General features: G+C 42.2%; 1 protein-coding gene across 6 annotated transcripts in view; it reads right to left on the bottom strand.

The window, feature by feature from the left end:
- Positions 1-9,955: 9,955 nt before the first annotated feature.
- The window catches only part of LOC124799274 (membralin), a 520,037-nt gene continuing 504,596 nt past the window's right edge, over positions 9,956-25,396 (bottom strand). For all 6 annotated transcript variants that reach the window (XM_047262841.1, XM_047262842.1, XM_047262843.1 and 3 more), the window contains one exon: positions 9,956-11,725. In XM_047262841.1, coding sequence (XP_047118797.1) covers positions 11,039-11,725 — 687 coding nt within the window. In that variant the 3' untranslated portion in view covers positions 9,956-11,038. The remainder of the gene's footprint in view (positions 11,726-25,396) is intronic.

A 25,396-nucleotide genomic window follows, 5' to 3' on the forward strand; every position in this document is an offset into this window, starting at 1 on the left:
GCTTTCAGTCAAATTAGAATAACGATAAAGCGGATGAAGCACTTCGTGCACCATCCGCTCCAGCCAAAAAATGCGCGCCGAGCGAAATGATTCGTGCTGATCAGGCGAGTTGCTAACATGGGGTCATATGGTACAGTTCAGTTTAAGGGCCGCAATAAGTAAAGCAACACTTTTTTTCTCAGACGATTTTCGTTGAAACAATGCAGAATTTGTTGTGGGACATCGTGGAATATTCCCACTTCAGCCCCTATAGTTTCATGAAGTTCCAATAGTTAGCGGTGCTGTGCATTGCCTTCAGAATGACATCTGTAAAGGAGGTGCATTCCAAGCAGAGTACTGTCACTAAGTTTCTTTTGGAGGGAAATCAGAGCATCGCAGATATTCATAGACGCTTGCAGAATGTCTATGGAAAATTGGCAGTAAACAAAAGCATAGTGAGTCGTTGGGCGAGGCGTCTACCATCATTTAACAAGGTCGCGCAAAGCTCTCCGATTTCCCATGTGTTGGACGGCTCCACACAGCTGTCACTCCTGCAATGTTGGAACGTGCGGACACAGTCATTCGAGTTGATTGACAGATCACAATCAAACACCTCTCCACATACCTGGACGTCTCTGTTGGTAGTGCTGACACACATATCCACCAGTTGCAGTTCTCAAAGGCGCGTGCCCGCTGGGTTCCTCACTGCCTAACAGAAGACCATAAAGAGCACTGAAGGACTGTCTGTGCAGAATTTCTGTGCGTTATGAGGCTGCACATGACAATTTTTTGACGAATATCGTCACACACGATTAAACAACTTCAGTGAGTTCATTGCCACAAAAATAAAAATATCTTCTCCTTCCTTATGATAACACAACGCCTCACCAAGTCTGCGCATCCGAGAGGAACTTACGAAACTTGATTGGTTTGTTCTTCCTCATCCACCCTAGAGCCCCGACCTCGCACCTTCCATGACTTGCATCTATTTGGGCCAATGAAGGATGCACTCCTTGGGGAGCAGTGCATGGATGACAGGAAGGTTATTGATGCAACAAAACATTGACTCTGAAATCGGCTAGTAGAATGGTGTTGAGCAGGCATACAGGACTTGTCAGTAAGATGGCGTCAGGCTATCGCACTGAACGGAGATAGTTGAAAAATAGGTTTTTTTTTAGCCAAAAGTGTGTCAAATGATATAGTATACTGGAATCCTGAATAAAACCAACCTGCTTTCAGAAAAAAAATGTTTTGCAGTATTTATTGAATGGCCCTTGTAATTCATACTGCAGAATCATAGTAAGTGTTACATACATGAACTGGGTATCGTGTGAACAATGGATTATGGAATAAGTGGTACTTCTGAGTAGGTACAAGAACACCAGTAGAAGACATCAGATGAGTGGACGATTAGAGAATTTCAGTGTTCTCCTTTGATGCAACAGAGTACATCAGGCCCCTCATGTCCTGCATTCCAGTACAAATGGTAAGAGTTTCATCTTTGGTCTGGCTCTACTGCCATAATTGTATCGCAAGTTTTCGTTTCTTTTGCTTAATTTTCCGTTGGTTCATGCTGTTTTCTGATTTTTCCCTAGTTTTGAGTGAACTAACGTATTTTGAAGTTAAAATAATTCTTTGTTTCTGACCATTTATCTCTGTCATTTTACTCCACTTTGCAATTTATATTTTCCTCATCATCCGAAATGTATATAGTTTCCTCAGCTTCATAGCCTGATTCATCTCCTTACATATCATGACAAATCTGTCCCCTGCCATCCATTGTTTCGCCACTCTATTTACTAGTTTCATCTCATACTGAGAGTCATGGAATCTTCAGAGATAAAAATCAACCACTTCACAGTACGCATTTATGGTATCCAAGTTTCAACCGATGCACAATTTCTTAGTTATTGTTCGCTTTTATCGTGTATTCCTGACTAGGAGCACATGACATCGCAAGTGGCCAATATTTCTTTCATCCATGACATCAAGTGATGCAGATGATGAATATAAGGCAAAGACAGATTCACTTTGAACACTCAGTATTTGTCTTTTGATTACATGTAGTAAGTAGAAAAGAGACAGTCAATTCAGAATACATAGCTTATCACAGAAAACTTCTTGTGATCTGTGCTAGCGGCCTTCCGCATGAGAACACGAAATCAAAAATATGCGACAACGAACTAACTGTAGAACAGATGTATCTGCCAATGTTCAGTCTAAATCTAGACTAGCTGATTACCTGGCTTTGCCCACGTACGTATTTATTCTAATCTTCTATTTGTATATCTCCTCGTTCCCTCTCCCTCTGTCCATCTCCTCCCCCCCCCCCCCACCCTCTCAGTCCATCTCCTCCTCCCCCTGTCCCTGTCCATCTCACACTCCCCCTGTCCATTTCCACCTCCCACCTATCTGCGTCCATTCCCTCCTTCACGTATCCCTCGTCGTCTCCTCACTCTCCTCAATAGGAAGTTGCTGGTTCTTACCCCCATAGTACTTCTTTCCAGATAGTAAGTAACATATGTACCAAGTTTGGTTGAAATTGTTGGGATTTAGGAGCATTTTCCACCTGCAGTTTCAACCGTGTATGCCTATTTCACTTATATTTCACACACATTTAACGTATTTCACACATATTTGTGCACAGATTTCACCTGTTTAAATTTCATCCTGCAGTTTCACTTTCACACGGCTCAATGTTTAAGACATCTTATGTACTGAACTGTGTGTCGTACAACAGGTACATCCAGCGGTATGTGTGAATATGTCTGCAAAATGTGTCGTGAACAATAGTAAAGAAGTAATAAATTAAATCATCGTGCATGATGCGACAGTACATGCCTGATGCGGCAGGTTAACCGCAGGGGAGAGTGAAAATGTAGTGAGTGATAAACTTTCGTATGAGATGCCAGTGGGAAAAACTGTTGTAAAGTGTCGAAATTGTGTTATAAGTTTGTTGCATTCTCAAATATTAGGTGAGTAAATTCTGGTATGTGCTTGTCGTGGGCTACACATCTTTTCCACCCTACCCCTATCCCTTTGCCGGCCGTTTTGGCTGAGCGGATCTAGGCGCTACAGTCTGGAACCGCGAGACCGCTACGGTCGCAGGTTCGATCCTGCCTCGGGCATGGATGTGTGTGATGTCTTTAGATTAGTTAGGTTTAAGTAGTTCTAAATTCTAGGGGACTGATGACCTCAGATGTCACGTCCCATAGTGCTCAGAGCCATTTGAGCCATTTGAACCCTATCCCTTTGATATGTAAGTGGTTCTTTTATAATACGTGTGATTCATAAATGGAGGCATACATTTTGTCCATATTTATTTTATCTACAAATGCTTACCTGGGGAGAAAAGAACCTAGCTATCTAAGATGTCAGAATCGGAGCAACACGGAGCTGCAGGCTTGTGCTTGTTTCTGCGGTGTCCCTCTGGAGAAGATGCAACTGCCAGGCATCATGGCCAGATAGATACAAAAGATTTATTTCTCCTAAGGTCATTTGGTGAACCGCAGAAGGAAAAAGTTTGTTAGTAAGATTATACCAGCCTGCACGGAACATACCAGGCTTCACTGTGGTTATCTGTCAGTTTTTTACAAACTGGCATATAACCTAATTATCACTCATTATTTAAAGCAGAAGACCCCAGTATAGTCATAATAAGAGTAGTGCACTTGGATATGCATATAAGTGTGAGTTATTATAGTAACTGTGAATCCCTTTAGTTTCTGTTCAGTCTTATGCACAATGGCGCTCATTCTTTCTGTTAGGAAGTTACGCGAGCTGCCGGGGAACATTTCCGCGCTGGGTTGGGATACTGATTTGCAAATGTGTTCGTTTCTGAACGCGGAGTGCAGAAGCAGTCGCCGCTGCACTTAGCTAAAGTACAGGGTCGTTCGCGGGACGTAACAACAGATAGCATCCGGTCGAAACTGTTGTTAGTTTGGTCTTCAGTCCAAAGACTAGCTTGATGCAGCTCTCCACGCTACTCTATTCTGTACAAGCCTCTTCATCTCCACATAATTACTGCATTCTACATCTTCTGCATCTGCTTACTGTATTCATCTCTTGGTCTCCCTCAACGATTTCTAAACCACGCACTTCCCTCCAATATTAAACTGATGATCCCTTAATTTCTCAGAGTGTATCCCGTCAACCTATCCCTTCTTTTAGCCATGTTGTGCCACATATGTCTTTCACCACAATTGTATTCAGCATTATTCTGTAGCAACACATTTCGAAAGCTTCTATTCTCTTTTTATCTAAACTGATGATCGTCCTTGTTTCGCTTCCATACATGGCTACATTCCAAACAAATAGCTTCAGAAAAGACTTCCTGTCACTTAAATCTATACTCGATTTCACCAAAATTTTCTTCTTCAAAAACGCTTTTCTTGCCGTTTCCAGTCTGCATTTTATGCCCCCTCTTCTTCGGCCATCATCAGGATCAGTTATTTTGCTGCCCAAATAGCAAAACTCATCTAGTACGTTAAACATCTCATTTCTTAATGTAATTCCTCCACCTGAATTAATTCTACTACATTCCATTATCCTTGGTTTGCTTTTGTTGCTGTTCATCTTATATTCTCCTTTCAAGACATTGTCCATTCCGTTGAACTGCTCTGCCAAGTCCTTAGCTGTCTCTGACATAATTACAATGTCATCAGCAAACCTTAAAGTTTTTATTTATTCACCCTGGAGTTCAATTCCTACTCCAAATCTTTCCTTGGCTTCCTTTACCATTTGCTCAATGTACAGATTGGATAACATCATGGATAGGCAACAAACCTTCTCAATCACCGCTTCCCTTTCATGCCCCTCAACCCTTATAACCGCCGTCTGGTTACTGTATAAGTTGTAAAGAGCCTTTCGCTGCCTTTATTTCTGATACCTCCAGCATTTAAGAAAGTATTCCAGTTAATATTGTCAAAGGCTTATTCTAAGCTTACAAATGCTATAAACGCAGGTTTGCCCTTCCTTAACGTATCTTCTAAGATCAGCCGTAGAGTCAGTGCCACCTCAGTGTTCATATATTTCTCTGGAATCCAAATTTATCTTCCCCAAGGTCATCTTCTACCAGTCTTTCCATTCTTCTGTAAATAATTCGTATTAACATTTTGCAACCATGACTTATTCAATTGACAGTTCGATAATATTCACACTTGTCAGTGCCTGCTTTCCTTGGAATTGGAACTGTTAGATTATCCTTGAAGCGTGAAGGTATTTCTTTCACCTGTCTCATACGTTTTGGACAATAGATGGAAGGGTTTTGTCATGGCTGCTTCTCCCAAAGCTGTCAGTAGTTCTGACCCTGTCGTCTACTTCCAGGGTCTTGTTTAGACTTCGGTCTTTCCCATCTCATCTTTGTCTATGTCTTCTTCTGTTTCTGTAATATTGCCTCCTGGTTCATCTCCTTTGTATAGACCCTCTATATAGTTCTTCCAGACTTCAGCTTTGCTTCAGATAGGTTCCCCATCTGAGCTCTTGATATTCATACACCTGCTTCTCTTTTCTCAAAAGTCATCTTCAATTTTCCTGTACATAGTATTTATCTTTCCTTTGGTACTTAAATCCTTTCATTAGTCCTCGTGCCACTCCTACTTAGCCATTCAGCAGATCTTGTAAATCTCATTTTATAGATGTTTGTATTGCCTTTCGACTGCTTCATTTTCTGCATTTTTATATTTCCTCCTTTCATCAATTAAATTCAATATTTACTGTGTCATCTAAGGATTTCTACTTGGACTTGTCTTTTTACCTGTTTGATCCTCTGCTGTTCCCTTCACTATTTCATCTCTCGAAATTACCCATTGGTCTTTTACTGTATTCCTTTCCACTCTTCTTTACAGTCATTGTCTAATGCTTCCTCTGAAACTCTAAACAACCTCTAATTTGTAGGGAAGCAGTATACTCACGCCTTATAAAATTCACATCAGTCTTTCCATTGTGTGCCAGCCTAGTCCGCTGTAACTAGCTCTGATGTCAAATGTTGCGCAATACTTTAAAAATCAAGTAAATAACCTGAAACGTTTCTAGCATGTCAGGAGTAATACTAAATCAATATGTGTTGAATATCAGTTCAATAACTTTAACCATTTTCGAAATTTTGACGTTTTTCTGTAAAAATCATTGGCGCAACAGAAAAGAGCTAGAAACTTAAAAATTTATATTTAGATTCCTTTTGCATAATAATTTAGTAGAAACAGTATTCTGGATCTCACAAATTTAAATTTTAGTTGAAATTCATGATTTTCTGGTTTTTATCTTAAAAATTAAGGAAGCAAGATAGAGTAAGTAGGCGAATAAATAAAGCTGGGATGTTTAAATTTAAGTAGAAGGGAGATCTGCAATAATCATAAGGATGTGAAGTTTCAACTGAATAACTATAAAACTGTATCGATAGCGTATCTCCAAAGGGCAAGTTCAGAGCTCGTGTACTGCGTGTAGTGTAATTAAATTAATTATCTCGCCCAAAATATTTGACTTAGCCACGTCAGACTTTTATTATGGTTACTTAACTGTGTGCTGATTGCACATTTAAATTGAGAGCTTCATCGGCCATCAGCAAAGGAAGCAATGATTTATTCAATAACTTAAAGTGCTGCATTACTAGCCCAGCGGCTAGTCGGGAGAGCAGATTTGATCAGGCGTTCTCTTAGCCGTCCGCACCGTGGCTTTATATGTAAGAAAGCTGCGTGAAAAGAAAGAAGGCCCCAGTTCTCTCCAGACGCTGATTAGCTCACGAAAATCATTTGGTGGGCGGAGGAAAGGCCTCGCCTCTGTGTACAAGCCTCTCCTCTCATTTGCGAGGATAGAATGATACGCTTTTGGAGAGAAAGAACTTCGAACTTCTGCTCGCACTTTACAGACAGTTAACATCATTGATTAATCAGATCGAAATACGTAAGGAAAGAAATTTTGGTAACATATTTCCGAAGTTTTTGTTGGCTGGAGTTCGCAGTCTTTTCCGTAATTGCCTAGAGAGTTTTCGACGATGGCAGAACCAGCACAATTTCTATAATAGCGAGCGTAGACACACACAGCACATCTTAAGCGGACACCGAGAACTCTCCGCCTTTGGAGCCCAGCGTCTTGTAGAGTTTGGACACACTCGCAATAAGGATGCAAATGCGATGAGCAGCGTTAAGAGTCCACGGCTGCCACGCTAGTCACACGCTACGACATGTACGTGTGGTAAGAAGATACAGCAGCTGCGCACATCGTGACGATGGGACCTAGAATTTACTTATTTCCAGATTGTTTTGGCTTAACTGAACTCACACTGGTAGCTAACCTGACTGAGACGAGGGAACTGGTGCTTGCATACAACTTTGAGTCTTATTTCTGGTATGGTCTTCAAACCCAATGATTAGTTACATTGACAGTCATTGGGTTACGTGGGGACTCTTGATAATTTTATTCGCAATCCTCTTTCCACCCACTCATGCCAAGGTCTTAACATCTTACTGGTTCACCGCGCATTCTACGCTGGTTGTAGATTCAGTCCACGTTTATTAACGACCTTTTGCATTTTTGTAGGAAATTTAGCTTAAGTGTAGCTTTTCGTTTCATTCCTTAACTTGATGAAACTCTTCTTTAATATATCTACGTGAGCTATGGTCCCATTTGTCGTGTTTGATAGGGCAACCCATATTGTCGACCCAAATTGCAGAAGCTTCCACTGCTCGACTTTTCATTAATTAATTTCACATGATTCCATAGGTGGGGCTATCTGTTTACTGATTAGGACATCAGTTACGGGTCTCACTAGCATCATAAGGGTACACTGAGCACCCCCCATAGGCTCACAATGGAATATACGCCATTTCCCAAGACTGAGAAGCAGAGGATAGTAACACTGGCGTGTGCACAGAATACTTAGGCCCGAACTATGCTGCACATAAGTGGTAGGCCCTTTGGCGCCCGCTTGTCTAGCAAAACAGCCCCCATTGCTGGGGTAACTCAAGCACGATTGTCCAATGGAGTTCTGCTCAGACATAATTGGTTGGAATCATGGTCGTGAAAAAATTTTCTCCCACAGCATTTGACCATCAAGATGATGAGAGAATGCGGAGTGAATTTCAGGTCACCTGACTGACGCCAGTGTGCTGGAGTTAATTCCAAACCTCTCTGCAGGTCCTCTTAGAGTGAGAGGGTGTGGCACTGTTTATGTCCAACCATCGGCCGGATGGGTCGTATGTTCGTCGGCATTCTTTGTGTTGCTCTACAGGAATAGGCTATCTATCATGACGATTATAATGATGCTCATAAGCAACACCACCAACAATACCAAAACAACATCACGACACACTTCACTTGCACTCACCACTGTCACCTAAACGATAGAGTAATAGTTATACACTGCTAAAATGTAAGGCGCCCAGGAAGCCACTCCTTGCTCTTTCTCAACAAACCTTGCAAAATTGCAAGGACAAATGCGAAGGACCACTGTCGACACACCAAGTCACGAGTGCTTCTACTGCCCTTCAAGATGACTATATTTTTTATGTGATCATGACTGCAACATTTTTACCATTTCCTTGAACTGATTTTTGTGTGTGTTTGTATATGTATCGCAATCACAACTGATAAATCAAGTGCTCCATAGTTTGCTGTTTTATTATCTTTCGATTTCAATTTTAATCTTAACTGATGGAAGCTAATACATGTGAATCACTTAACGAGAGACAGTAAAACATGCGACTGTAAATTGTGTACTGTACATTGGCAATGCCTTTGCATACTGAAATTATTTTCCAGGTATGAATTCTTGTTTGAAAAGTCTATTTTTGATGACTAGCTTTTGCATATAGAAAGAAAGAAATAAAGCTCTACACATCATGAGTGGATGTAATATTTTAACTTCGACGACTTACCTGTCACTGTCGTTCCTTGTTGGTTAAAGTAGCTTCTCATTTGCTCTCATGGGGCTCAATGGGTTTGGTTACAGACATTGGTCACAACGACTCAAACCCGGAGCGACCACCACAGCAGCTGACAGTACTAAACACTACACCAACATAAAGCGAGTGGCGACCAGTTGTTAAATATAGCGAGAGGAAAAAACTTGAATGTAATGGCTTGGTAGTTCCAATACTGCCATGCTGCTTTAATAATAGAATGGAAGCTCCTGACAAGAAATACAAGTGGTAGGATTAACACTTTCATTGAACATTAAAAATGGTAATTACGTCTAACGCCTATAAAATTATTGCAAATGTAATTTCGAGTATTCCCCATTAAATTCATAACAATGAATTTAGTTTCAATCGAATCAGATTATCGCTCCCGATACAAAAACGTGAAGGTGGGAGACTTGCTGTAAGTATTTCTTGCTGAACAATTGAAGGTCAGTGGAGTAACGTGCATAATGTTCATAGTCTATAGAGAAAATTGTTGTCTATGAGACCTGTCGCTACGCAAAATGACGTTACCGAGGTTGACAGAAGGGAAAGTAGGAAAACATGTTACGGAAAGACGTTGTAACCCAAGTGATAAGTATCCTTTTCACACTGACACATACATTCTACAGTTACGAAATTTTTACTATCAACAGCACTAGGATGACTTTGCAGCAGAGGTAATTGAGCGAAAAGTGGCAGAAAGCTAGCCCATTAAAATAGAAACTTGTGAAGAAGAAATGAAATAAAAACTGGCCGATAAGAGACGATTACAATAAGTTATTATGAATGCCACAACAGAAAAGTCGGAAAGTAGGAGAAATAGTACTTACCGAATTGAACATTCAAACGGACAGTTTCTTAGAAAAATAAATAAATTCCATGTGACGGTGTAGATTAGAGTAGCTCAGTACTCATTCAATAGCACAGAGTGCTGAATATGAGCTGATTTTCCAGTCAAGAAATGGGATATCAATTTTTTGCTCACATATCAAGAAAAATAAAGATAGTAAAGAAAATCTGTAAAATGTCACAGTTGATCACTTGATTCGATGTCATAAAACAACCATTAAAGTAAATAGGAATTATTAAAGCTTTAATTTATTCTTCTCGTTTAACATATTAACACTTTGTAACAAGAAGACTTCACAACATGCGCCTTACTTTAGAAACATACTTAAACGAAATGTTTCATGCACATCTGATGGCAGAAACGAATTTCTCTTTAATGTACAGTATTTGTAAATCAACTGCCAAAGGTAGACTGATCAATACAGATATTCGTACATATTAATGGAGATCTAAAATATCATGAATCAGTCACTTATTTCCTACGAAAAGAACCACAAAATATGTAAACACAATAATTTTTTCGAAGTACGTGACCCATTAACTGAAGTGCCATTTTGATCAGTAAAAGTGATAGAGCATTTTCAATTTAAAAGAAACACAAAGCAGCTGTCGCAGTGCAGAGTGGTAGAATAGGTGCTAAGAGGTCTCGATCTCACCGACATCTGAGACTGAAGTACCCGTCATAATCTTGCCTTCAATGAAGCACAGCTTTCAGTGTTAAAATACTTCAGAAAGTACAGAGCAAATATTAACAAAAACGCGATAGGATGTGCTAACATTTATGACCATCTAAATTGCACTGTCTGCTGCGATTAATAAAGGGTAGGCATATGTAAAACCATAAAATGATTTTACACATGTCAACAGTTAGCCATCACATGGCCAGTCTTCAGGCATTGAGGATCCAAAATTTCATCGTGGGCAATACATACGAACAAGACAGGTCTCCAGAGAATATAGTCCTCAAATATGTACAATACAAAAAAAATCACATCAGACCTGTACATATAACAATGTGGTCTTCACAGATAATAACACACATGGGCATCACATCACGTCACGTCACAATTTTACGCACACACAGATTTTATCAAAATATCCTGCTTTTAACGCTCCCACGTATCACGTGGTAAGTCACTGTAGCAAATAGCATCAGAGTATTTACAGCAACTCATTTGTGAGAAGAGTGTCGCAGTTCCCGTGTTGCCCATAGGCGAAAGTTCCGTCTTCTTGAGAAGTGATTCAGCACGACGAGCACCTGCTTGTATTCAGCACAGGAACTATGTTAGAGGTACAATGGGAATCTGTCGTCACTGATACTGATCCTGCTCCTGCCCGGTCGCTACTTGCCGTTGGTCATTTTCTGATCCGTCTCCGGTAGGAGATGTTGACGAGACATGAGCATCTGACTGCCCCGTATCTCCTTGACGCGGCTGACTCATCTGCTGTTCCACCCCTACATCTCGGTGCAATGACTTTGAGGAATTAAGCGGCGACTGTGTGGACTCTTCACGTTCACTGGCTGAGATGGTGGTTTGATCTCCGGTTGCGTCAGATGAAGACGTACTCGCCTGTAAAGACTGCGTAAGATCCTCCTCAACCTCTTGTAGACTCTGTGAGACTGTTTGCACGCTAGGCGGGAAAACTTCTTGACTGTCAGCTGCCGGCCCGCGCTGTTCGGAGCCCGCGGACTGCTCTCGCTGCTGTGATGCCGGAGACGCGCTCCCTCCTGCGGCGCCTGTCACCTCACCTTCGGCAGCTGTCGACGATTCCGCCTCCGGAGCAGCAGATGACGGTGGCGGGAGCGACGCCTGAGAACCCTGCTGCAGTGAGGGCGGGGCCTCTTGCTGCGGTGAAGGTGGTGGCGTAGGCGGCGGCTGCTGTTGCTGCTGCTGTTGTTGCTGTTGCTGCTGAGTCCGCAACAGCAGGTGTTGGATATGAGCCTGCTGGAGGATCACTGGCAGCTCGTAATGGTGGAAGAAGTACAGCATCGAATGCTGAAACAAAGCATATAAAAGTAAGTTATCGTGACGGAGCAACGTTATGTACTAACAAAATCTTCGCGTGCATGTTTATGGGTACGAAACATATTGACAGAAGTGTGCAGAAAAACAAGTGAATGACACACAAGGTGTAAGAGAGTAACGCTTTAAAAATTAGAGATACTGTAAAGGATGAAATTTTGAACGTTTTATTATAAGGAATCTGTAGCCGGAAGTGTGAAATAAAGTTCCCACAGCCACCGCTGGGCTATTGAACATCCACACACTACCTGCACAGAAGGTTATTAGGCGAGATTCTCAGTGAACGTTTGGGCTGAAGTTCTTGGAGAACATTTTGCTGGACCACACATCTGCTCATATCGTTTGAATGGTGCATGGTATTTGAAGTTTCTGGAGAATGCCTTCAGTTAAGTTGTGGAGGATGTTCCCTAGCAACTGTGCGCCAGTCTGTGGTTTAGAACGATGGTCATCCAGCGCACTTTGATCGTCAGACCAAGGCATCTCTCACGACCAACTTCAGGTAGAAAATAGTTGAAAGGGGATTGGGTCAAATGGCTCTGAGCACTATGAGACTTAACTTCTGAGGTCATCAATCCCCTAGAATTTAGAACTAATTAAAGATAACTAACCTAAGGACATCACACACACCCATGCCCGTGGCGGTCGCGCGGTTCCAGACTGTAGCGCCTAGAACCGCTTGGCCAACCCGGCCGGCGAAAGGGGATTCCCAGTCCCCTGGCCTTTGCGCTCCGCTGACCTCACCCCTCTTGACTTCTTCCTCTGGAAGGGGGGGGGGGGTTGTTACGTTAAGTCCCTTGTGTACTCAACACATTAAGAATAGCATCTGAGGTAACTGAGCGCATCTTTATAGCGCATGATACCATCAGACCAGACCACGAAATAGTAAAGAGAATGAAACGGGGCATTGTTCGTCGTTGCACATTATGCAACGACGCTGCTCGTCATCACACTGAACATTTACTCCACGTCAGCACAGGTTCGGTTTACAGTATTCGATTGTACTGTATTATCAATAAACCTTTTTTTATAAAATACAGTATTGTTGTGTTTCATTTGGACTACCAAAGCGTAGAAAATGCATACTGTGTATAAATGTTATTTCACATTTCCGGCTGCACGTTCCTTACATAAAGAAGGTCTAAATCAGATCATCTACATTTGCCAAATTTTTAAAACGTTATCCTACTACACCTTGCACAAAAAGAAGCTGTAACGTAACACCAAAAACTGTGCGGCAAATCAACCTAAGGAAAAAATTAGTTGGCACGAGTCATGATTACATACTCCACAGGAATAAATTCACGTCTTCCAGATTTCAGGCATTTCCACAAGTTTTGCTGATGACATGTGACGCCTGATCACCACCCCCACCCAAAAGAGAGAGAGAGAGAGAGAGAGAGAGAGAGAGAGAGAGAGAGATCAACGATATGGATCACAAATGAAGCTGAAGCAACAGTAAGCAAGTAATCAGCCCGTAAAAATGAGACTACTATTCCTTCTGACCGTATGAAAGATCTATTCCGCAGAACATTTTTGTCATCTACCAGCTTTAGCTTCATTCCTTGGTTATTATACACCAATACAATTATTATACAATCAGGTCTCACAACAATTTCATTCATTTAAGACCTCGTCTGTTTTCGGCTTGTCAGGTGACAACTGCTCACGTGCGGGAATCAATAAAAATTGTTGCACAGTACCAAGAAAATTTTTGAAAAATCATGACTCGACACAATGGCTGCACGTCGGAACTACTAGTTCCGGTCAAACCGACCGTCCTCAGCTATAACAAAAAAAAGGGAGGGGGGACATTAATTTCAGGACATGCGACCAATCAAAAATGGTTAAAATGGCTCTGGGCACTATGGGACTTACGATCTGAGGTCATCAGTCCCCTATAACTTAAAACTACTTAAACCTAACTAACCTAAGGACATCACACACATCCATGTCCGAGGCAGGATTCGAACCAGCGACCGTAGCAGTCGCGCGGTTCCGGACTGAAGCGCCTAGAACCGCTCGGCCACCGCGGCCGGCTCCGACCAATCACCATCATTTATAATTATATCGACCTTACATTTTAACTGTAATAACACTGTAAAAATCGGAAGAGAATCTGGTATATTTGAATGTATTTACACCTTGAGTGTCATGGTCAAAATGAGTAAACTGCAAGCCATGTTAAGCGCTTCAGACAGTTTGATTCGTCATCTCATTTGTTGTCCATCTATACCACCGAAACTTTAAAAAATTCTTGATGGAAAAGTGGAGCCTATACGTTATCTCGTAGTTGGCGTCGAGAGTTCAGCTCGGACGCCAAGTACGAGATAACTCGTTATCACAATCAGTCACAAGCTTGCGTATTTCGAATGATGTTCGACAATACGATACATGTCTTTGTTGTAACTGTATTAGTAGTTGTTCAGTCTTAGTTGTAGATGATTCACACCTGTATCGTTACCTGCGTTCAATTTTCCTCGTAAACTGGCTAGTAATAAGAAATTGAGTGATGTAGAACTTGAACAGCTAGCTAACGTGAACGAATTGGAATGGGACGAGTTTATGGACAAATTCTCGGATAGTGGAAAACTCTGCGAACCATCTCCATGTGAGTATTCAAGTGAGGACTCATATGTAGGTAACAGTGAATGTAATGGAGAACACAAGCAGGTTGGTCCAGTAGCATGCACTACGTACAACACTGATGAGTGGAGTGACCAGAAATGGTGTTCAACGAAGATATGGGATTGAAATTAGACAAACAAAATTTAGATGCCAGTGGACTTATCGATTCTTCTTCCCCCCCCCCCCCCCCCCGAAGAGTTCCCAATGTCTTTATGCGAGAAAACAAATCTATATGCAAGCCAGGAAGCAGAAAAACGTAGGAGGAGAAGATCCACCAGGCTCTCGAGATGGAGAGAGAGAGGCATGTTGTGGAAATGAAAGTATTTCTGGGGCTGTTGGTGCACATGAGACATTGTTGTTCTGCACTGACAGAACATTACTGGGATACAAAACCTTTTCACGTCCCATTTTGGAGTTCTGTTACGAGTAAAAATAGATTTCAGCTGTTACTGGGATCTCTACACTTCTCAGACAACTCATTGCAATCCAGTGACTGACTCTACAGAATTAGATCAGTTTTGGACAATTTCAATAGCATCATGAGCAATAATTACGTTCCAGGCAAGAATCTGTGCATTGACGAATCAATGGTTTCGTGTCGTGGTCGTCTGTCTTTTAAGGCAGTATACCAAGAGCAAGAAACACAAGTGTGGTGTAAAACTTTATGAATCTAATGGAGTGGTTCCCAAAATAAATATCTACTATAGCAAGTCACAGGAGAAGGTAGAGATGGGTCATGCATCAGAATTTGTTTTACACCTGATGGAAGTTTTGTTGAACAAGGAATATGGTCTTTTTTATATGTACAATTTTTGTAATTCTGTATCACAAAACTGTTCTCGACTTACATAAACTATGTGTGTGGAGTATTACGCAACAACAGAAAGGAAAACCTAAAATCGTTAGTTACTACGAAACTGAAGAAAGGTCAGATGGCGCGAAAAGATGACACCGTTGTTGTTTGCAAATGGAAGGACAAAAGGGAAGTCCTGAACATTTCTCATAAGCATGGTCGAAGTTCGCAATAAAACGGCAAAGTTGCCTTGAAACCAAACACAGTCAGAAACTACAACAATGGAATGGCAGGTGTCAATCGGTCAGAACAAACGCTGTTGTATTATTCAGCACTGCTACTAACTCATAGATGGTCGAAAAAGCTTGCTCTACAAATAATGGAAATTTATCTGCATAGTGCCCATCAGTTTTATAATCAAGCAGCAGGGAAGGATTATCAAGTCTCTAGCTTTGGGAGAAAAATTTATTCAGGCTTTGACTGGGGATAAGATTCCAGACACTCAGAAGAAAACCAGGACAGGTGGCAGCTTTCATTATTTAGAGAAAAAAAGGGCGGCCAACAAAGCCGCGCACGAAACAAAACAAACGCCTGAATCGTGGTATTTCTGTCCCATTTATGAAGAAAATCAGGTTCTTTGCGTGGAAGAGAGCTTCAACATATATTATCGTTAAAAAAAAACCTTTATTTTCATTACGATTAGTGACACATGTATATATTTTACGTCTAAAGCTAAAATATTTGTATGAACTTTTGTACGCATTTTTATGTTAGTTTTTCCCATGCGTGAAAATAAAAATTCTGTTCCACCACGCCCAGAAAATTTACTATACCTGACCCTGACGCCCAAGACCCGTAAATCGTACATATTTGCTACGAGTCAACTAGTAATCGGCGCAGCGGCGAGGTCGTCAGGTACGAAATAAATTGTAGACTGGCAGTCAACGTGTCGAGCAATAAGTTGACCGGCTGTAGGACAAGGTCAGAGTAGCCTCGCAAACATATTGCATAATGCACACCGTTGATCTACATGGGAATGAGCATGATTATAGATACGAACTGTAATTAACGTCTTCTTTCACGCCTGAGGATAGTCTATTTTACGGAAACTAGTAGTTCTAAGATAGTGATAAACAGTTGTTGTGTCAAATAATTTGTCAAAACATTTAAAATATGTAAATCATCAACTGTTTAAAATAGATCACGCACCGCTATTTGAGACCATTTTTGTTGACGACGGATGCTGGCAGTTCGTTGCTCAGCGCAGCACAATAAAATTATTACACACAAGTGATGAACACAAAACAAATTATTATGATGTTGATGTGTTTATAACAACAACCATGAATATGACACACACACACACACACACACACACACACACACACACACACACACACACACCACGCGGTCAGAGAGGGCCTGTGGGGGAGGGGGGTACAAGAGGGGTGTGGTCACTGCATGTACCACATTCTTCTGTTTACTGGTTACGTCGCAACAAGCAGTCCTCAGTGTACCACCCTTCGGAGTCAGGAGACTTTCTTTCACAGCTGCGCTTTGTTTAAGGTTCTTCATTCACTGTTTTAGGTACACATGAAAGTGCGTTGGTGGTCACACGTTTACGCCGTCTGTCAGCCTAACCGCTTCACCTTTGTAATGTGTTTATACAAGCCTCGGAGTTCAGTCCAACTGGCGTTGGAATTTTTATCGAAATTTTTTTATATTATTTACCTTTCAGATACGATACTAGTAATGGAAGGGTTATATCTGTTTATCGTAAATCGAAGGGATATTTAACGTCTCGTCCACAGCATAGCTATTAGATGTAGATCGTAGACTGTATTCGTCAGAGGAGGAGGAAAAGAATTTTTTCAAAGGAACTCCACCATAATGCTCGGGAAGACAGAGAGAAATTTCTAAGAAAAACTTTTTCCGTACGCGGATATGGACCCAGTGCCTCCCCATTATGAGAGCAGCGTCTTAGTCAACACATCACATTGCTCGATCGTAAATTTCGGAAGTGAGTGGAACAGGTACGAACAATGCTCAGTGGCTCGTGCATGTGGACTTGTGACGAGCAAACGGTTGTTAAACAGTATAAAGACATTCGTTGTTTGTCTAGCTGACAACACTGGGAGCTTTGACGTAGTATTAATCGTGAAGTGTGTGCAACTGGCAATTCTTTTGTGTTTTTCCTCAGAACCTTCATGCGTGGACGTGGCCTGTCTTTGAAATACATTTCTAGAGCTGAAGAAAACTAATTACAGCAATTAGTCTACCTCTCTTCAGAATTAACGTACGTGATGGTCGATTTTTAATTTTGCTTCAGGTAGGGACTGCAAGTGAATAGGGGTGGATGACACACCAGAAGACTCTTTACTAAGGTTTACTCCTCCACCTTCCAACCGAACAGCATCACAAAACATTCTGTTCCATTTAAGCGAATCCATCGAGTATGCTGCAGAAAAGGCGCCGTATCGGAAGAAATGCCCGCAAGGCGAGAGCATCACATCTCCCTCGAAGTGAATAACCGAGCATACAGGATTACAAGAGCAGCAGCCGTGCAAGAAAACGCCGTTGTGGGCTGGCAGCCGCGGGCAACAAGCCGACGAATTATTTTGCATAGTGAAGCATTTTAATCTTGGTGGCTGCTCAATATGCAGATGAGCGGCGGAGGCTGCGTCGGCGGCGGTCAGGCGGGCGTCTACCACCAGAGTCTGGTGCCGAGGGTAAAGGGAGATAGAGGTGGGGGGGGGGGGGGGGGGGGGAGAGGACGGAAGAACAGTCCGACAGCGCGCGGGCCGCGGAAGCTACAGGGAGGGAGGCGGTCTCTTCGCTTAATCCCAACAGCGTCACACTCCTCAACAAATTAACAACTCTGACAGGAAGCCCAAGCACTTCACATGGACAATGGAGTGAACCAAACGCCTCACTGGCACTGTACGAAGCGAAGTCAAAGTTTTAATTATCACCTCCAAAAAATTAGTATTTATTTTGCAACCTGCATTTCTGGCGAGCTGAAATCTCACGCCACAGTGCCAAAAGACAAAACCAGACGATGGAACCAAAAGAGGAATATCAGAAGGCAGCTCCTTTCCTGCATTTGAAGCAGCACATTGATTCAGCTCTCCATGCTCTCATGTCTTAAAATAGGTTTCTTCGAGATGACAATCACAACTCGTAGCTCGAATCTTATGTTTAGACAGTTTATCTGATAAATGAGTTCACGAAGTCTGTAGCTATCGGGTTGGCATATTAGTTCGTTCCGTTTTTCCACGAGTTTAATAAACACAACAGATACACATAACAGAGACCTTTGAACATCAATAATATGTTCTCCTTCACTATTTACAACGGTCTGTCAACGTTGGGGTGTCTTTCCGATTCCGTTACTGTAGAAATCACGTAGTTTTGAGGCGACGAACTCGTCGAGCCATGTTCGGAACGCATTTTCATCCACAAAGGAAATTGTTTGGAGGTTGCTCGATAGAGCGCGGAAAAGGTGTACTTGAGGACGCAAGATCTGGTGAAGAAGGTGGATGCGGAATGACTTCCTAGCCCAACTTATGTATATTGTTTTTTGTCAGTCTAGCAGCAGGTGGGCGGGCGTTACAGTGGAGTAAAATCACTTCAGGCAGTCTTCCTGGTTGTCGTCGTTCTTGGATTGCGACAGCAAGACGTCTCAGTTGTTGACAATGAATGTCAGCAGTGATGTTTACACCTCAGAGAAGCTATTTGTAGTACACCATACCATCGGCGTTCCACCAGATGCATAACATTGTTTTTTGTGGATGTGCTCAGGTCTTGGTAGGGGAGTTGCTGCTTTGTTTCCGCTCAACCATTTCCTTCTCTTTCCTTATGTTAGCATAAATACACCATTCCTCAACACCAGTAACACTACAGGATAGGAATGGCCGGCGTTGTCCACGAGTCATTTGATGACGAGCAAGCAGAGATGCACATATGGCCCACCCGCAGATTTTTGTGATTTTCGCTTGGAGCATGCCGTACCCATACACCACATTTTTTAATCTTCCTCATGATGGAACGATCATTGTACATAACATCTGCCAGTTCTCGAGTAGACTGACGTGGGCAATAGTGGATTAATGCGTTTAAACGATATTCATCGAACTCCGAAGGTCATCCTGATCGTGGGAAGTAACTAATGTCAAAAAGATTCCCCTTAAAACAAGAAATCCATTTTCTTGTCGTGCTCTGTCCAACAGCATTTTCCCCATACAGGTCGCAAATGTTTCTGTTGCCCCCGCTGCTGTCACCGTCTACTGAACGGAAACAAAAGAATATTTTGAAAATGTTCCGATTTCTCCACCTGGCACTCCATTTTCAAAAAGCGTTTACAGCTTCACTTACTATCTCAGAATGACAAAATTGCAATATGTCAACTCAGACAGCAACAGTGAACTATTAATAAAGGGTGACAATCGTCAAATAAACCCATAAACCAATGGCCCTATGAGGGTAATTAGACACATGATTACGCCCCTCTTGACAATCAGTTACGTATACCATACCAATAAAAATCTTTGTCATTTAATCATGGGCAGAATCTTTAAGATACAGCTTTATAAACATAAAATCACAATCTCTGCATTGGATGCATTAATTTATATACTTGCAATCTTACAGTTGTCAGATGTCATACTCACAAAAGACAAGAAACTGACGAGGGAACTACTTTCGTTCAGGAACGAAAAATCAATCAAAATTGTAGCACAAACGTAGGTGCCTGGTGGATCGCTAACAAAAATCGTACGGATCGGCTACCTCGCAATCCAACAGAATCTCCCAGTCATTGCAGTAGTAGTTCTCACGTCAACCATACATACAATATTGCTCTCAGTTTTAGCAAAACTGGTAATTTGTTGATTTTAGGCTCCATGAACCTGGCAGCTAGATTAATAGCAGTGATAACTTTCAGTATGAAAAATTGCTTACCAACGTACTTAAATAGCAAAAATTAATACATGTATTGACTTGGTGAAGACAGAACAGGCAGAACCCTATTCTCTTACGTTATACGAAGACGTCGCCAAAGACGACATAATATAATATAATAATAATAATAATAATAATAATAATAATAATAATAATGAAACTATAATGGCTATGGTTTATCGATCTATATATGACTTGCGTCTTTAGAAAATCGAAACGATGTTACCAACCAATTAAGATCAAAACAAGATATTAGTAACAGGATATATTTTTCAGCTTGAGTGAATTACACTTAAGGGTAACAGACTGCATGAACCAGCCTTCGACCAGCATCCAAAAACATACACTGAGGTGACAGAAGTCATAGTATAGCTCCCAATATTGTGTCGGACCTACTTTTGTTCCGCGTAGAAACTCGATATGGTATGGACTCAACAAGTTGTTGGAAGTCCCCTGCAGAAATACTGAGTCATGTTGCCTCTATACCCGGCCATAATTGCGAAAGTGTTGCCGGTGCAAGATGCTGTGCACGAAATGAGCTGTCTATTATGTCCCATTATTGTTCAATGGGATTCATGTCGAGCGATCTGGGTGATCAAATCATTCGCTCTAACTGTCCACAATGTTGTTCAGATCGCGAACAATTGTAGTACAGTGACACGTAGTATTGTCATCCATAAAAATCCCATATTTGCTAGGGAACATTAAGTCCACGAATGGTCTCCAAGTAGCTGAACATAACCATTTCCAGTAAATGATCGCTCCAATTGGATCAGACTACCCAGTCCATTCCACATAAACAAAATCTACAGCATTATGGAGCCACCACCAGATTGCACAGTACCTCGTTGACAAATTAGGTCTGTGGCTTCGTGGAGCCTGTGCCATACTCTAACCGTACCAATAGCTCTTACCAACTGAAGTCGGAACTCACCTGACCAGGCCACTGTTTTCCAATTGACTAGAGTCCAACCGATATGGTCACGATCTCAGGAGGGGCGCTACAGGCGATGTCGTGCTGTTAGCAACGTCACTCGCGTCGGTTCGTCTGCTGCCATAGACAATTAAGGCCAAATTTCGATGCACTGTCGTAACGAATACGTTCGATGTAAGTCCCACATTGATTTGTGCACTTATTTCACGCAGTGTTGGTTGTTTGTTGGTACTGACAACTATATGCAAACGCTGTGAGGACGGGGCGTGAGTCGTGCTTGGGTAGCTCAGTTGGTAGAGCACTTGCCCGCGAAAGGCAAAGGTCCCGAGTTCGAGTCTCGGTCCGGTACACAGTTTTAATCTGCCAGGAAGTTTCAACTCTATGCAAATGCCGCTGCTCTCGGTCGTTAAGTGAAGACCATCGGCTACTGCGCTGCCCGTCTTCAGAGGAAATGCATGATATTCCCGGCACACTCTTGAGACTGTGGATCTCTGAATACTGAATTACCTAACGATTTTCGAAATGGAATGCCCAATGCGTCTTGCTACAACTACCATTCCGAGTTCAAAGCCTGTTAATTCTCATCGTGGGCCATAATCACGTCGCAAACCTTTCCACATTAATCACCTAAATACAAATGACAAACCCGCCAATGTACCGTCCCCTTACACGTTGTGTACGTGATACTACCGCCATCTGGATACGTGCATATCGCTATCCCATGATTTTTGTCATCTTGCTGTATAACGTGCTTAACATACACATTGTTAAGATACCTTCATCGTAAGAAGGGCCCGTGCTTCATACACACATTGTTATGATACCTTCATCGTAAGAAGGGCACGGGACATCCAGCAGTGTACAATCTTAGCGTCTGCTATATAATATCCCACTACCGTGCAAAACAGATACCCGCTGGACAGCCCTACAGAAAACACACATTCAACCCGCCTATGAAAACAGTAGCAGGTGTCGTACAGACGTAATGCGGTAACGGTTCAAGTTTCCATCAGGTACGGCGCGCCAGCTGGAACGTAACGGACCATTTAGGAGCGAGCCAAACAGCTCTCGAGGCGCTGCGTGTAATGGGCGACCAACGTTAAACGCTGCCGATGTCGCACGGCCGAGTGAAGAGCGCGGAGTGGAGGAGACCGAACGGCCCGCATTTCACGCCCCGCAGCCAGAAGCAAGTGACCGCGAGGACCGCGGCGCTGGCCTGGGGTGCGCCATGCATATGCAAAGCAGGGCGTAGCGCGGGCAGCAGATAACGCCGGCCGCCGCAGCCCTAGCGCCACCCCGCTCCGCCAGCAGTTGCTGCTGCTTCAGGCTCCAGTTAACAATATGTTAATCACGCTGCCGCAGCCACACGACGTCTTTGTTCCCAGCAGTAGAACGGGGACGTGCCAAGATATCTTAACTCAACCAACAAGGGCATTGCTCTCCGTTAATATAGTGACACCTCGAAGGCGTCACGCAACAAACGTCAAACCGACACGCACTGTAGTGCTCTAGGCTTCGTTACGCAAATGATTAGCACGTCAGCGCTGCCGCAAAGGCAGGCACGTGTAACGCCATCTACGTACGTTCTATACGCTATACCGGGCGATTCGGCTGCCCTTGCCGCCGACGTTTTATGCACAGCGCAGTGATATAGCCGGATTTCATAAAACAGGCGCGAGGTTTTCATATCATCTCGCTCGCTACGTGCAAACTAGTCCTATACACAAAAAAAATAAATAAATAAATAAATAGGACCGTCTTGTGGGAAATTTAACGTTCCAAAATCTAGGGTGATTTGGAACTACTGGTCTGAATTGGAACACCGTTTCCGGCCGCTGTGGCCAAGCGGTTCTAGGCGCTTCAGTCCGGAACCGCGCTGCTGCTACGGTCACAGGTACGAATCCTGCCTCGGGCATGGATGTGCGTAATGTCGTTAGGTTAGTTAGGTTTAAGTAGTTCTAAGTCTAGGTGGCTGATGACCTCAGATGTTAAGTCCCATAGTGTTAGAGCCATTCGAAGTTTTTGGAACACCGTGTCCTTCTCAACAAGTCATCTTTTCTGAGGAGAGACACTTTCGGTGCAACTAATGGAAATTGTCCCTCACAGTGGCCAGAGTTACTGGGTGTTACAGTGATACAAAAAACGTGTGTGTCAAAGATTATACAGGGTGTCACAAAAAGGTACGGTCAAACTTTCAGGAAACATTCCTCACACACAAGTAAAGAAAAGATGTTATGTGGACATGTGTCCGGAAACGCTTAATTTCCATGTTAGAGCTCATTTTAGTGTCGGTCAGTATGTACTGTACTTCCTCGATTCACCGCCATGATTTCATACGGGATACTCTACCTGTGCTGCTAGAACATGTGCCTTTACAAGTACGACACAACATGTGGTTCATGCACGATGGAGCTCTTGCACATTTCAGTCGAAGTGTTCCTACGCTTATAAGCAACAGATTCGGTGACCGATGGATTGGTAGAGGCAGACTAATTCCATGGCCTCCACGCTCTCCTGACCTCAACCCTCTTGACTTTCATTTATGGGGGCATTTGAAAGCTCTTGTCTACGCAACCCCGTTACCAAAACATAAACTATGGAAAAATAAAAAGTATTTCTCAGTTTAAATACTTGGGGGGAAATCACACAAGTAAACTGCCTGGAAAAAGCTGCAGACGAAGATCGCTGTCAAAAAATGGCAACTGCATTCAAATCAACACAAAATATTTATAATAAAAAGCAACTTTCTAAATTCAGTAAATTTAGACATTACAGTACTGTAATCAAAACTGAGTGTCTTTATGGAGCAGAAATTTTAATTTTAAATAGAAATATGGATACCGAAGAAATTTAAAAGACAAAGAAAGATTACTAGGAAAATGTTAGGCCCCAAAATTACTGATGGAAAACTTATAGGCTCAGAAGTAATAAGGAAATAGAAGGATACACACACATATATGGTGACATGAGAAAAAGAAGAGTTAAATTTTATGGGCACATCAAAAGAATGCCAACCACTAGGTTGACAAAACAAGTAGTAGAATTCTACGAAAACAGAAGTAACGCCAAAACTGAGCCAATTAAATGGATCGCTGCGATTACGAAGGATCTTAAAGTAGCCGGTATAACTCAGGCAGACGTTACAGACAGAAAAACGTTCAGACAAAGGATATTTCATTGCAAAGTTGGTCAGAGGGAAGTTAGACAACGGAGTAGAACACCGTGGTCTCATTAAAGAAAGAGACTTCATTCTGAAAGGATGAAACAAATTTGGACACAAAGAAAGGCAAAGTATCAAAAGTGGCATTGATGGCTTGTACTCGCGTGGTCCTATTGGGCCCAAACGTGAATAATAATAGTAATAATAACAATAATAACAATAATAATAATAATAACAATAACACAACACACTAAACTGTAAAATTTCTTGTTTTCCGAAATTCTGCAAACAAACTATTGTACACCTACTCCGGTAATAGTAATACGGTTCCCAGACACTGGAAAGTGCAGGACAACTATCAGTCATGATGTAAGGAAAGTTAGGATATGTTTTGTTATGTTATTCGTTAGCTACAGGCATTAATACATAAAATCATTTTTTTTCAAGGTGAATTGAAACATGCCTCGAGCCTACAAAAGGAAGATTGGACCACCTGGCTGTCACAGATATAGCGATACAAGCTCCCAGAAAGCTGTTAATGAAGCGAAGGCATGTAAAATATTTCTCAGCAATCCATCAAAAAGATACGGAATATCTGTTAGTCCGCTTTCAAGGAAGCTAAATAATAAAAAGTCCTTTGAAAATAGGTGAACAAAATGTCTTGATGTTAGAAATCTGTGGTTTATTTAAATGTCCAGAATGATGTCAGCCAATTACGACCAGTGATGTTACGAATATTGTGAAGTGCTACTTGGGCCGAAGTGGAAGATTAGAAGAGAGGTTTGAAGACAATTGGCCTGGATATGAGTGGGTGAAAAAACTGCTCTCATATAACAAGGATCTTTCTATATGTTTTAGTAAAAATGTAAAGTTATAGCACACTATTTCAAAAATGTGGAGGAGACTGTGAGGTGTGTTCCACTCAGACAAGTTTGACAAGACCCTATTTCATCCTCCGAATGACGGCGGATACGCAAATGTGTCTCGACACGGACACAACCCAGACATTTTTGGCAAGATGCTATTTCATCCTCTGAGCGATGGCGCATAATCGGACGTTTCCGGCGCAGACACGGTCCGGACATGTGTGACTGGACCCTATTTTATCCACCTGAGTAACGGCGGATTTTCAGACATGCCTCGGCCCGGGCACAGCCTGGACATGTATGACAG

This window comes from Schistocerca piceifrons, chromosome 5 (assembly GCF_021461385.2).
Source record: "Schistocerca piceifrons isolate TAMUIC-IGC-003096 chromosome 5, iqSchPice1.1, whole genome shotgun sequence".
In the NCBI taxonomy this organism is placed as follows: Eukaryota; Metazoa; Arthropoda; class Insecta; order Orthoptera; family Acrididae; genus Schistocerca; species Schistocerca piceifrons.